Below are 13,931 nucleotides of genomic sequence, written 5' to 3' on the forward strand. Positions count from 1 at the left end.
GCATGTTTGTGTTTGTTGTCTCACTGTGCTTTTTCATACATTCGTAATATCCGCATGCCAGAGGCTTGATTATACAGAACTGATGTGTTTTTCTCATGTGGCAGCGGACAGAGGACACATGGCTCCATCTCTTCCTCCGAGGTTTAAAGGGCAAATATCTGGAAGTGAACTTTAGCAGGAAACAGCTCCACCTCAAAACTCTGAGACGCATTCAATGCTTAGGCAAATTATAACATTTTCTGTCAGAACTTAGATTTGAAAAAAAAAAAAAAAAACGTTGATGCTCATGAGAAAAAGATTCTGACAAGTTTCTGAAGCTTTCTCCTTGATGATGTTTACCGACCTTTGCAGTTTTCTGGCACCAAAACAAATGCTCCTGAGTGATGGCTGGCATAAATGCACTTGATATCCTCCTGCCAAGAGTTCCATGCTTTTCTGATACATCATGAAGTGTATCTTAAGTCATGGGAAGAAACTGACACAATATGACAGCTACTGTAACTTTTAAATATCAAGATGTTGCAATCCTATGCCAAGTATTGGGTCAGGGTCCGAGACTGATGATCAGTGTTAATGTCTGAGAACTCAATCCCAAAACCAGACACTTTTAGATATCACAGCAAATTTTATTGTCTGCACATTTTGCAAAATGGTATCATAGGCAATGCACATTTCTTGATCAACCCCCTCTCCCACCCCAGACTTGGTTTACCCTTCACATTAAAAGAGAGTGTATTGATTGTTGGGTTCAGACATCCCCAGATAGATCTCAAAATGTTATTAACTGAAACCAAACTGAGTAATAAAAAAAGATTTCTAAACAAAGAGTAAACAGACTATGTAACATATCGGAACTTGATCAACTCGAACAGTATCGGAATATGCCGTGGGTCAATGATCAACGAGTCTTATCAAAACAGAGTGCAAGCCACTGAAGCAAGCTGCTTCTCATGAACACATCATGACCAGCATGATGTGACGTTATGGAAGACTTTAGCTTATGGTAAGCAGATGTCCCTGATCTCTGGGGACAGTCCCCATTTAGGTTGATCTGTCCCCGGCAATAGGTGTCCCAGGAAATGTTCCCGATTTCAGCATTTTTTATGAATAACAAAAAATGTTGCACACAACAGGAGGTAAGGTAAGTAATACTTATACCCAAAGGGACTTGGTATTGGCACATCTACCCATCGCCTATACCTGCTTAGGTGTGCAGGGTTGCGCCCATCTCCAGTAGTCATTGGGCGAGAGGCAGGGTACACCCTGGACAGGTCGCCAGTCCATCACAGGGCAACAAAGAGACAAAAACAACAACTATCCACACACACACATTCCAAAAGGCAATTTTTGAGAGACCAATTAACCTAACAGTCGTGCTTTTGGACTGTAGGAAGAAACCGAAGAACCTTTAGAGAACCCACATATGCAAACTCAATGATTTGAACCCAGAAACGTCTTTCTGCAATGCAAAAGTGCTACCACCTGTGCCACTGTGCAGCTCCTGATTGTGACATTGTTGGTAAAAAATGATCCAAACTCAGTGCTTAAGCCTGATGGTTGTCAGCAGAATAAAAGCAGCATCCATCAGTAAGCTCTGAACACCCCTGTTGCTTCTGAACGTGCCCATTCTTAGTTCACACAATATTCAAGAGGCAAAATATTTCAGGGACTGGCTTGAAGAAAGCCTGCAGAGGCTGCTCACTCCCCCGCTCATTAAAAAGTTCCTAGGCAATCGGCAGAGAGAACAACGTGCACAAAGGGCCAGACGAGGTGAACTCAGGTCGCTATGAAAGCAGTTGGATTCCAGTTCCCCGCTGCACCGCTGAGGTCTGTTGATGAGATTGTGAGCACAGGAGGGTTTCTGAAACGGGCACCACACGGAGCAAGTGTCCTCAGTGTCACTCTCAGCAAGGGCTAAAGCTCATCGCCTGGAAGCCAGCGAGAAATCTCCTTTGGGACAAGCTCCTGAAGCTCAGACAATAACAGAAATCAGGCAGCTGAACCATCCAGGTCTCCTGAAAGAGCTCAAATTAATCAACTTCTGCTAATGTGTTCTGTCTATCAGATTTTAAAAATAGTCGATTGATTTTCAAAGCCTGAGACAACGCTTGTAACAATAAAAAAAATCGTAGATAAAACGGTTTTGCTCGTACAATGTGTGGCGTCTGATCAGACGGCGAGCACAACACACACAAACACCACCGAGTGCACCAGCTCACTCTTAACACACTATACACGGCAGGAATAGCTCTTAAGATTATCTTACAAGCCGCCCTGATAGTCAGCATCCTGTCAGAAGGGGAAGATCGGGGAAAAACATACAAACCACATCAACAAATCTCTAAACACAACTACAATATAAAAGAACACAGCGGTATATTCAAAAGAACAAAGACTTTTTAAAAAACACAACGACACTAACTTGAAACAAATGGAAATAAAAAAAAGTATAACAAAATATTGAAATACCAAAAAAAAAAAAAAAAAAAAAACAATGGATGCAGATAAAAAAAACAAAAAGGGAGATAAACGAGGGGAGAGGGGGAAGACAGCGGAGGAGTCCAGATTCTGCACGTGGCTGAGATAACACGGCGCACTCAGTGGGAAAAACTCCCTTCCTCCCTCTTCTGCTGCTTACTCACCCCTGATATAGCAGAAGTGTGCAGATGAAAGGGACTTCTGAAGTGTGAGTGTGGGAGGGAATAAGAGTTGATATAAAAAAAGGGAGGAAAAGAACTGATGCATTCATGTTGCGGGGAAAATAAGCTTAGCGTCAGCACTTTGGAATGTCTGTCAGAATGTAGCGATAAAAAAGCTCCTCTGGTCAATTGGGGGGATTAAACGTATCAGTACATTTCAGAGAGTGGCTTACATTTTCTGTGACAAGATATTCACAGCTTTCCAGTCAGAATAGGGATTTCGAAACATGTTTGTTACAGTTAAGAATCTGCAAGACTCAATGACAAAAATATTAGAAGTGTGGCAGGGAAAAAAACTTGTGTGAACCATACCTGGACTCTGGGGGAAACAGGTAGAGAGACCAAGTATCTCTCTGCCGACACCATTCGGGCTGCTTTTTCTCCATCCATCGCAGTATCCTGGTAAAACGACCCTGCGCAGAGGAAAAAGTGGACAGAACAGGCATTATCCAGCTTCCTGTTGTCCAAGATAAAAGCACAACGTGTATCACCACAAAGATTTGGGGATCAGTGCAGATCTCCAAATATATTAAATGCAGTTTGAAATTATTAGCACCATACAGCATTTTACAACGCCCAAACCTCTGACTTTTTTGGGACATTTTAAGCCAGGTTGTGTCTGAAGTACTGCTTATCAGATGTTGTAGAATTATCATAAGCAAGTGTGAGCGCTTCTTTGAAGTGGAAAATTCAGGCATATGCTGCTCTCGAGAATTCAGGTGTGTTAGAAAATGCCAAAACGACAGATGTTAGTTCAAATCTTAAAAAAAAAATAAAAATGTTGCTATTCCTCAATGCTGGAAGTATCATTAAACCACTTCCATACTATTTTTAGAGAAGGTTTTCTCAAAATGAGGGATGCCCTTCCCAAGAAAGGCCCATGGTGTCATGTTTCCATGTGAGGCAAAGAACAAATTAGTTGTTCCATGGTGACTGGACAACAGAGATAAAAACTGTGATCTGCCAGGGAAAGAGGTGCTGACAAAACACTTAGCTAATAAAAGTTAAAAAATCACAATGTTTTATTTTAGGCCAACAAGAGAGTCCTGTATATGCGATTTGGGATTAACCGCTTTCCTTGTCTGTCACTTTTAAACAGGCATTTATTGTGCAGCTATGCGTCGTAACAAACAGTGTTGGTTGACTGGATAAACATCCAGTTACTCAACTACTGCGAAACTTAAATCAAACCCCAACAATTCAACCTCTAAAGGACGACTCAGCGTGCAAACCACGGCTCTAGAGAGAGAAAAAAAGAAGAACACAATTTTTTTCATTAATAAAAATAGAACCAAAGTCTAGATCAGGGGTCAGCAACCTTTACAACCCGCAGAGCCATTTTTGCCTTCGGTCCAGTTAAACAAATTTTGTTTAGAGCCACAAATGTTTCACATCTCTTTGAAACAAGATCTTGTTTTTATAGTATACTATAGGAAATTTGTTTACATTTTTTTAAATTAAAGACAAACAGTTTTATGGTTAGGTTTAATGCATTTTCTACAATTAGACATTTGATTTTTATAGCAAATGGCATCAAAATGATGAAAAAGCAAGTCGTTTTCCACCTATTGACCAAAAATACTTCATTTATCTATCGTAAAATATTCTCCACACCATTCGTTTCTTTCTTTCTGGAAATGTTATGCATATTTTCCAGAACTAAATGCATACTAAAGCGCAGCCATTTTAAATTACCTTTACATTTAGAGACATTGACCAATTTTTTCCCCTGCATTTTAGTTTTCAAGAGCCAAAGCTGAAGGTGTAAAGAGCCACATGCGGCTCTGGAGACATAGGTTGCAGACCCCTGGTCTAGATTATTCGCTCTAATGTAAAGATCTCCCTTTGGTGACGACCATACTCGACAAAACAGCGCAAACCCTTAAGTATGTGTGTGTGTGTGCATGGTTGTATGTGCTGTGTGTTTCAATGTTGCCTTGGACTGGTGACCTTTCCAGGGTGTACCCTGCCTCTTGCCCAATGACGACTGGAGATAGACACCAGCACCCACCGTGACCCTGCCTGCACGGATATGTGGGTTGAGAAAATGGCTGGATGGACGTTTCATATTTTCTTGACAGGCACATTTCTTAGAACTGAATTAACATATGTTGATGGATTAGGTGTGATTTTACATCTGAGAGACCATTTTTAAAATGTATCAAAGATGGGTTATTGAAATGTGTCCTCAACATCCTCACAGGGCAGTGTTTGTCTACAAGGATAATTACAGACATGCTTCTAGACTAACCAGGTTGACCTCCTCCTCCAAATTCTCCTCTTCAGTGTTTTCCTCCAGAGAGACGTTAGTTGGGCCGAGGGTGGATGGAGATCCCTTCCCATTACAGTCGCTGTGTTCTGGTGGCCGTAAATGGCCCAGGGAAGGGGGTCTGGAGCTGTGCATGCTGGCTGAGCGGTTCAGGTAGGGCACCTAAATGGGTCGAATACAAGGGGTAAGAAAATGTGCAGGTAAATGCAAATGTGCAGAGCTATGGAAAGCATGGTCAAAACTAAAACAGTTCCTTTCAGAACGTTAGCAAAAATATATTATCGTGACTTTGAAGTGATGGGCTACACAGCGGCGCAGTGGGAAGCACTGTTGCAATGCAGCAAGAAGGTTCTGGGTTCAACTCCAACCCTGGGTCTTGCTGCATGGAGTTAGCATGTTCTCCCTGTGCATGTGTGGGTTCTCTCCGGGTACTCTGGCTTCCTCCCACAGTGATTCCATAGAGGCCAATGTTTACGTGTCATATTATATTATACAATGGCATGTAAAAAAATATTTATATCCTTCTCAGCAGTCAATGTAAAAATCCTATTAGTCTTATAATTACTAGCCAGCTGTGTGTGTGTGTGTTTCCACTGCCATTTCAACAAGTGGTTGGGTGATGAGCTCCAAAACTGTGAGGATGGAAGATCTCCTTGATATTACCCTAATCTTTCAGCGTTTCATTACTTAAATTTGCTTTTGCTTCCTCTACACCCTTCTCCCTGACCTGTCTGCTGCATCCCCTGGTCCTCCCAATGCTGTATGTTCACCAATATTCTCTAACAAACCTCTAAGGCCTTCATAGAACAGTTGGAATTACACTAAGATCAGATTACACCCAGGTGGACTCCATTTACTCATTAAGTATCTTCTGAAGGTGACTGGTAGCAATGGACTTTATTTAGGAGTGTTAAAATAAAGGAGAATGAATACAAATGTACGTCATTTGCCAAAATTTAATAAAAAAACGTTTGTGCTTGTAACATGACAAAATGCCCTGCCCATGAAGTTTGATAAACCAAACAAATTTGAAAGCTGCTCTACCTGCAGTAAGGCTTCAGGGGGCAAGTCCATGGAGCTCCGAGTTTCCACGGACTCCATCCTCCTGTGCCGTGGTCTTCTCTGAGGCTGTGACATTGAGTCGGTCCTGGGAAGGGATGTGTCGTCTTCGTCCATCAGCCCGCCCCCACCTTCTCCCCCGCCTTCTCCTTCGTCGGAGCTAGAGTCGCCCTCCCCCGACAAGAGAGAGCGCCGCTCGCCGGACTGGCGCTTCTGCCGCTTGTATGATGGCGCGCGGGTTAGGCTGTTCCAGCTGGACCTGCGGCTGGCCCAGCCATTGCCAGAGGTCAGCTGGCCAAGGGGAGAGGAGCGAGCACTGGTCTGTAGAAAGAGCGGCGCAAGAGGAAGATACACTGATTCAAAGGAGAAAAAAGAAAAAATCTTAACTAAATAGTTTTTTCATTGGATGCTTGTTTGGTTCACTAGCAAAAGCTCTTTCCCCAGATGCAAAAAATAGATTGTGACATCACGCCGCAGCGCATAATGGGATTGCTATGTGGACAAACAATGCATGTTGCTCCGGCTACTCTACAGCGAGGTGATCGACTAAAAGCGGCATATTTTTGCTATTACTCTCCAAAACAAGGCTGAAAAGGAAGGAACAAAGCAGTGCTGTTGGGGTTTATGCAAATTAGACTCCAGATATCCAGAATGGCAGCCAGAGAGTACGTTCCATATTCGTTGTCTAAAGCCCGCTTCCAAAATCTGGGTACTGGATTTTCTTGGAGTGCTGGATATGTGCTCGCAAAAAGCAATTAGCTTTATTTCTATTGTCCTGTATATCGTCAACAAACTCACTCTCCATCAGCTCTCTCCCCTTTCTGAGCGGCTTCCCTAGGGTTGTATACCCACTGTCATTGCCAGAATCCCCACCACTGCTCTCGCTATTATTTAGTGTGACCAGACTCCCCCGATTTCCGGGGACAGTTCTCGGTTTTGGATGACTTGTCCCTGGCAAAAGCTGTCGCCAGAAATGTCCCCAGTTTCAGTTTATCATGTTATAGAAAAAAGGTTGCATACAGCAAGAGGTACTTACACAGTCCCGCCGCTGTCCCAATGTAGTAGAAGAGCGCTCCTCCCCCACCTCTTCAGCGTTGTGGAGCAACCAAAAATTATCTTCAACGCAATACTTGCACAAACTTCTTCAATTGCCTTTCGTAATGTCACATTCTTACTCTGTCCATGACATTTGAGCCATCTCTTCAGGTGAGGAAGGCTCCAGAGCAGCTACGTTCTTCTCTGTCAAACCAACCTCCTCTTTTGCAGCCATTTTTATTTTCTCAACCTGTATTTTCAGGGTTTCACATTTTATTTTATTAAAAAATAAAATGCATTAGCCGCAAACACCCATGTATTTAAATGCCGGAACTAGATTTGTTTGTCCACATTTTGTTTCTGTCAGACATTGTGGGAATAAATCGTGATGTCATCTGTAGAAAGCGTCATTAAAGGCAGCTGACACTAAAAGTGAAGCTCTTAGTGATAATCTGACGTGTGAATCACACTGACTGCTATTTAAAAACACATAAAAGTTTTGGATTTAATCTCTCAAGTCTAAGTTTTGATTATCAGCTTGTCAGATAAAGTGGCACTTATAGCCATACAGCGAGTAGATGGCCAGATTGATATGAGGCATCGATCATTATGATCTCCACACAACAGCCAGAGATACCCTATCAACTCGCACCCTGCTGGTGAAGCCAGGTGCCAGAGGAGGCAATTTCTCGTAGCTCGGTGACATCCTGGCAAAGGTTTTATCACACAAGAGAACTGCCAAGCGCAAGGGAAACTAATAATACTCTTACTTACAGGTGATTTATCATAGCAGGCTGGGTCCATGGAGATATTGCTGCCTTGACGGGATTCATAGCTCAGGACAGGGTCGCCTGCCACGGGCAATTTGGGGACAGGCATGGGCGTAGCAGCGGTGTGGGTGATGAGTGGCGGAGTCAGACTGGTCTTCATTTCCACATGACCGTTTACTGGCACTACTGCTAAAATACAGAGGGATGGAGAAAGGAGAATGGTGAGGGGCAATGAGAACACGAGGAAGTGTGGATAAAGATTTGGAGAAAAGGTAGAAGAGTTTTGTTCTCTCCAAAACAAAAGAACTTAAACATGTCAAATGTGTACTTCAGTATCAGAATCAGCTTTAATCAACACGCTTGCTCACAAAAACAAGGAATTCGACTTTGATTCCACTTTTTTCTCAGCCAAGAGAATTATGAGGTATGAATATAAACAAAGGGAAATAAAAAAATCCCTTTGTACATATACATATGTACATATGTATTGTTTTCCTGATCCTAGACCTGTCCAAGTCTTGGATGGAGAGAAGGTCAGCCCTGAAGATCCTCTATGCAGACATAATTGTTCGTTGTAGTCCTGCTTTGTAGATGGGCCAAACCATATAGTGATGGATTTTCACAAAAAGAGTCTGAAGACGATCAACAGCTCCCGTGGAAGGCTGAACTTGTTGAATCGCCATACTTATAGGGCAACACGTATATTTCAGCACATGTATAAATCTCCTGCGAGTGAAAGGAAACGGTGTTTGGCAGCAACACTATTACAGAACACAACATGGGAAACGCCACTTTAGCAACGCTATTATTTCCATCATCATTTAGCTGAGGCTTGGAAGATGTAGAAATGGGTCTTCTAGCCATGTTAGAAGCTTTAGAGGCACCTAAAGAGGGCGAGAGGAGGTGGTACAGTGCATCTGGACGTTGTACTGCAGTGTTCCCATTTGCTTTTCAGGCTGTGTGAACAGCAATATGACCAGATGGGAACTGGCACACAAGTTATGAATAATGCTGCTGTCCTGGTTTGGTGCAGACCACAGAGACAACCAGCTATGTGCTCACTGTGTTTGATCAAGAACAGGAGACCACAAACAAACAGTAGGTCGGGAATATTTCAGGTACACTTTAAGAAAACAGTTTGTTAACCTGCACTTAGTGCAAGTGTTCTTCACATAACATGGTTCAGATCAGTCCTCAATGGAATTTAACGTAAGATCAGTATATGTTACCCCCGATGATGACTTACCTGTAGAAGGCGATAAATCCTTCTTACTTCCATTGACATCTTCCATACTTCGAGCAACAGAATCGATCTCTGAACCCGTTTTAGAGGCGTCTCCCTTGTGAAATAAATGAACAAGGAGGTGTTACAGAGCAGAATTTGTAAAACAACAAGCCTCATTGTGATGGCTTCTTTCACTGTAATTTGTCAGACCAAACACAAAAGTGGGATTTTAAAGCCAAATATTACCACAAAGTCAAGTCAAGTTTATTTGTATAGCACATTTCAGCAGCAAGGCGGTTCAAAGTCGAATGGAATGATACATTTATATAGATGATTGAACAGATTAAAGTTTTGTTTCTAAACTTATTTTAATTTTGTTGTTTAGGCCTAACTCTTTGGAATCAATGTCTAAATAATTTCAATCATTTGCTATGCTTCAACTTTCAAGAAGCTGTGACACTTAATCCTAACTCTAAAGATGTCATGTCTAGGGTGACTTTTGATGTTTTGGCATGTACGCTGTCTTTAAAAAAAAAAATACATCATGTAAAAACCCGTGTACTGGGAAACAAAGGGGGCCCAACTCAGGGTTCTGCTGTCTCACGGTTTGGTACTTTGCTTTTCCACGACGTCACCATCAGATTTAAAGATTAACCGACAGGCAATCAAATTTTGATGCCTTAGGAGTGCCTCCAAGTTGTCAAAAGGCAAATTACCAAAAAAAAAAAGCAAAAGGGTGCCCTAAGTTTCATTTTCAGGCTGGAACATCCAGGCTTCCCAGGTGGGTGAAACGCCAACGCAGCTTAGCATGAGATCATGAGCCGATATTATTGGGTGCATTTGGTGATGTTTGCATGGCAGCTGCATTGGTGTTACATGTGGTTTGCATGGGATGTGAGAGCGTCGGCGCTCATGTGAAAATATGTTTGCACTTTTCCAAAAAACAATAATCTGCGGCAGCCTGGCTAATCTTCTGATCAAAATGTGTGTGCTATACTTTTAAATGCCCAAGGCGATGTAGGAGTATTATATTCTCATGGCGTAATGGGCTCCAACGCCATTAAAACAAAAAGTTGATTGGTAACCGGTTGATGGGGTGTAACTGAGCAGCTGTGATGCCTAAACCACAGAGTTTTAAGTTTTATGTCCAACCCCGACTGAGGAGTATTGATGGCTAACTTCAACTGAGTAGTTTGTGTTACAAAGTGCTGGTATGAACAGTGTTGTTATTCTGTCACGTAAGGAAAATAGAGAAGGCACCTGGAGGAAACACGGCGACACAGTGACGGATGTCTCAAAATTCAGTTTGACACTGAAAACTGCAGTAAGAGTTCTGCAATAAGGAGTGGTTGCTTGCCTCATTAATACACACAGCAAGCTGGATGCTGCTTTGTTACCCAGCAGCAGAAGAGTTTAGAGCTCATTTCCTTGTCTCTGTAGCTGTTGAACATATTGTCTACTGAAAATGTACGTATTTAACTTGTCCTTCCTTTCTCTCTGACTCTTTTCCCATGCTTCTCTTCTGGGTATCTCTTCGATATACAGATTTCCTCTTACAAACCAGTGGAAATAAAAAAGAAAAAGACCCTAGCAGATATCCTGCTTGTATTTGTTCCGCCTCACTGATGCCTGCAGATATTATTAAAATGGGAGAGGGTGCCAGGTGGATGCTGTATTAATGAAATGCCGACCCAGTGAGTCAGACCTCTGTGGAAGCAAAGAGAATAAACAGTAGGCAGAAAAGCCTCCAGACCAAACCACCATCCGCCACCTTTTGAACTGACAAATTACTTTCTTGATACTTTGCACGAACTGAAAGGAATAAGTAGGATATGGCTATATTGCATATTGTATTGCCTTCACGGGCGTTCCGGGTTTTCTATTTTTGCGACCCCATTTGCATTTTCTTCCTGGCGATTAATGCCCCTACATCGTACCCCCACCAGATTTCCTTGACCTGTGAAGCATGGGGGAAATGATGTAGCAAGAGTGGATGCTAATGAACTAGTGGCCCAATCAACTCAAGGGCCACTTGGACTCCTTCATGGTTTCTGTGATCATGCATTTACATATTTTACAGGCTTTCTTGCTGTATAAAAATGTGGGCTCACAGCTGGAAATATCAAGCATCCTAAGATATTTTGGAGTCACAGTTATACAGATTTAGAGGTTACCAGACAGACGTTGTAGGAGCTATTTTCAGATCTTTGTTCATTTATAGATAGGTATTTTGGGGATTTTCTGTATTAGGTCAATGAAACTATGTGGTAAATTTAGCAAGACCAACTGTTTCTTTAGCATATTATCAATTATGTTTGAGATGGTTTGTGTTGTTGCCAGTTTTTTCCGAAAATATTATAAGGTATCATATTTTTTGTTTCAGAAATTAAGTGTTTCTTCTTTTCCTTAAGTCGTGGCCTGAAGTTAAAAGATTTCAAAGCAATGAAGCCTTCACTAATTCCTTCATGTTTTTCAAGCCCAGGGTGTCAAAATGGAGAGGTAGCAACTTTTTACGGTAACAATTATAAACAAAAAATTTACATCCTTGACAATGCTTCTTTCTAATGCAGTATAATTGCAAAGTAAAGATTTTATAGGAATTTGCTCTGAGATTTCCAGTGATGTTCAATCTGAAACGCAGAGCAAAACAAAATGCATTATGGATTCTTAGACAAAGTGACTGAGGACAAATTAAGACATGAAATAGAATACCGTTTGCATGAAGTACTAAAAATCTTTGAGTTTTCGACATCGTATTTCTTTTTCAGGATGATAGTTTTGAAGTTTATCACAAAGTATATCGAAGATGCATCTTGCAAAATGTTTGAGCTTTATTGATGATTTTCAATGCTGCCGCTTTCATCTCTTTCAGTCTTCAATCCTTTTAGCAACGTCGAGAAATGAAATCACATGAGGTAAACTGGAGTAAGAAGATGAGCTCCAAGGGAGTTCTGGTTTAATATTAATAGACAGCTAATATTATATTTACCTGTCTGCTAAGGAGCTGAAGATAAATAACCCAGCATGAGGGTGAGTAAAGACATCAGCTCATTACTGCTATTCTTTGGTCTGTTTTTAAAAAATATATATATATTATTTTATTATGTACAATTCCTCCAAGGCAGGCAAAATCTATAATTTAGTCATGAAATGCTGAATTATTGAAGAAAAGTCTGAGCTGGTATTTATACTGGAAAATTAATTTCAGCAGAATCACAGTCAGCAGCAACATTCTGCAAAAACATGATATGAATTTTTCATTTTGGAATAGTTGCTATTAACGCGTATCAGAAAATGGTGTTCTCACCATACATCGGGACTTTTAGAAGAAAAAGCAAAGCTAGAGAAAATGTAGATAACATAATGTGGGGTGGAAATGAGCCTGAGGGTGATCCCTAATCCTAAAACAATCTAGTTGTATCGCTTGTTTATACTCTGCCACCCCAATTTAAGATTGGACCTGCGAGGAGGAGATGGGACTGTTTGCTGGTTGATAATTGAGAGCAGCCGCAGACAGGAGGATCTCAATTACGTTTCTTCAAAAAAGGTTGTAAATAGGAAATGGAGGGAGCCTGTTGATGACAGGAAGCTAAGTAATTGTTTCTGTATGTGTGCATGCGTATGGACACATACAGAAGCAAGGATTTCTTATCTTAATACCAAACCAAGTTGCTCTCAGACACACCTCAGAGGAGGGTAAAAAGGGGCAACATGGGGGGTAAAGTAAGGAATTCAGACTAAAACGTTGCAGTTCCACTTTATATAGACCACAAATGAATGATTTCAATGTGAAAAGGAAGAACTGAAAACATGATGTGTCCCGTTTAAATGAGCAGCGTACAGCCATCTCTAAGGAGAAAGAGGAGAAAAGCCTGCAGCTACAGCTTTCAGGGTCAGATGGACTTTTAAAAAAAAAACATTCCATGTGCATTCAAATGCTTTCATATCAGTTTGGATCCCACAAAGCAGAGAAAATTTAAAGAGCAAGAGGGAAGGCCTACAATTATTTGATGTTCCTTTGGACCTATTTCTGTGAGAGCACTGGACAGCTTTGAGAAACCGGATTTTTCTCTCTTCTTCTGAACTGGCAGCATTTACCTGGCTATGATGGGGACCACAGCACATGTTGTACACTCTTCAAATGAAAAAAAAAAAAAAAAAAACAGAGTTTGAAATGGGGATATCTTTGGCAGTGCCATCAAAGAAGATGGTCAGAAGAAACCGCCGGTTAGAGTTGGGCATTTAACACGAGGTTTGATATGGAATCCGCATATAAAAGAGAACAAGGCAAGTCACACTGCAAGTGTCGAGGACTCGCTTATCTTTTCTGAGCACAGATGAGCTCAGAACCTCAGTTATTTCCAGCAGTAAAGGAAACATGCAGAGAACAGCTTAGGGGACTTGCAGGTGATGGCATACATGCTCCGACAGCCTGGTGAGAGCTTTTTATGTGCTTATGGCAAAATGGATGACTGCAAAATGCTTTTTGACGCTGTCACTCTGTTACACTGCTATATCGATACACCCGTTAACCACTTTGTCACGTACACCCTTTACATTACTTGTTAGAAGACACAGTGGCTCAGCCAGTCAATTGGTAGCAGCTCAGTGCACTTAGGCATCGGGACGTGGTGAAGATGACTTAAGCGTCGGAGTCACTGGGATTTTCACACACGACATTGGTCCAGGTTTACAGACAACGGTCCAAAAAAGAGCAAATATCCAGAGACCAATTGTGTGGATGGAACGATCTCTTTGGTGTCAGAGGCAGACAGATTTGAGATCATAGAAAGGTAATAGTAGCTCGAATGACTGCTGGTTACAACCAGAGTACTATTTCTGGATGAACAAGCCGTGGTAGCTTAAAGCAGATT

At 41.6% G+C, this 13,931-nt stretch overlaps 1 protein-coding gene across 12 annotated transcripts in view; it reads right to left on the reverse strand.

The window, feature by feature from the left end:
* The window catches only part of cacna1g (calcium channel, voltage-dependent, T type, alpha 1G subunit), a 333,543-nt gene that overhangs the window by 91,267 nt on the left and 228,345 nt on the right, over positions 1 to 13,931 (reverse strand). For 10 of the 12 annotated variants that reach the window (XM_036142517.1, XM_036142513.1, XM_036142512.1 and 7 more), the window contains 5 exons: positions 9,079 to 9,172; positions 7,837 to 8,021; positions 6,013 to 6,348; positions 4,951 to 5,130; positions 3,012 to 3,112 (listed from right to left, as the gene is read on the reverse strand). In XM_036142517.1, coding sequence (XP_035998410.1) covers positions 3,012 to 3,112; positions 4,951 to 5,130; positions 6,013 to 6,348; positions 7,837 to 8,021; positions 9,079 to 9,172 — 896 coding nt within the window. The remainder of the gene's footprint in view (positions 1 to 3,011; positions 3,113 to 4,950; positions 5,131 to 6,012; positions 6,349 to 7,836; positions 8,022 to 9,078; positions 9,173 to 13,931) is intronic. The other 2 variants (XM_036142509.1, XM_036142507.1) reach the window with 1 other exon arrangement.

Source organism: Fundulus heteroclitus, chromosome 10, assembly GCF_011125445.2.
Source record: "Fundulus heteroclitus isolate FHET01 chromosome 10, MU-UCD_Fhet_4.1, whole genome shotgun sequence".
In the NCBI taxonomy this organism is placed as follows: domain Eukaryota; kingdom Metazoa; phylum Chordata; class Actinopteri; order Cyprinodontiformes; family Fundulidae; genus Fundulus; species Fundulus heteroclitus.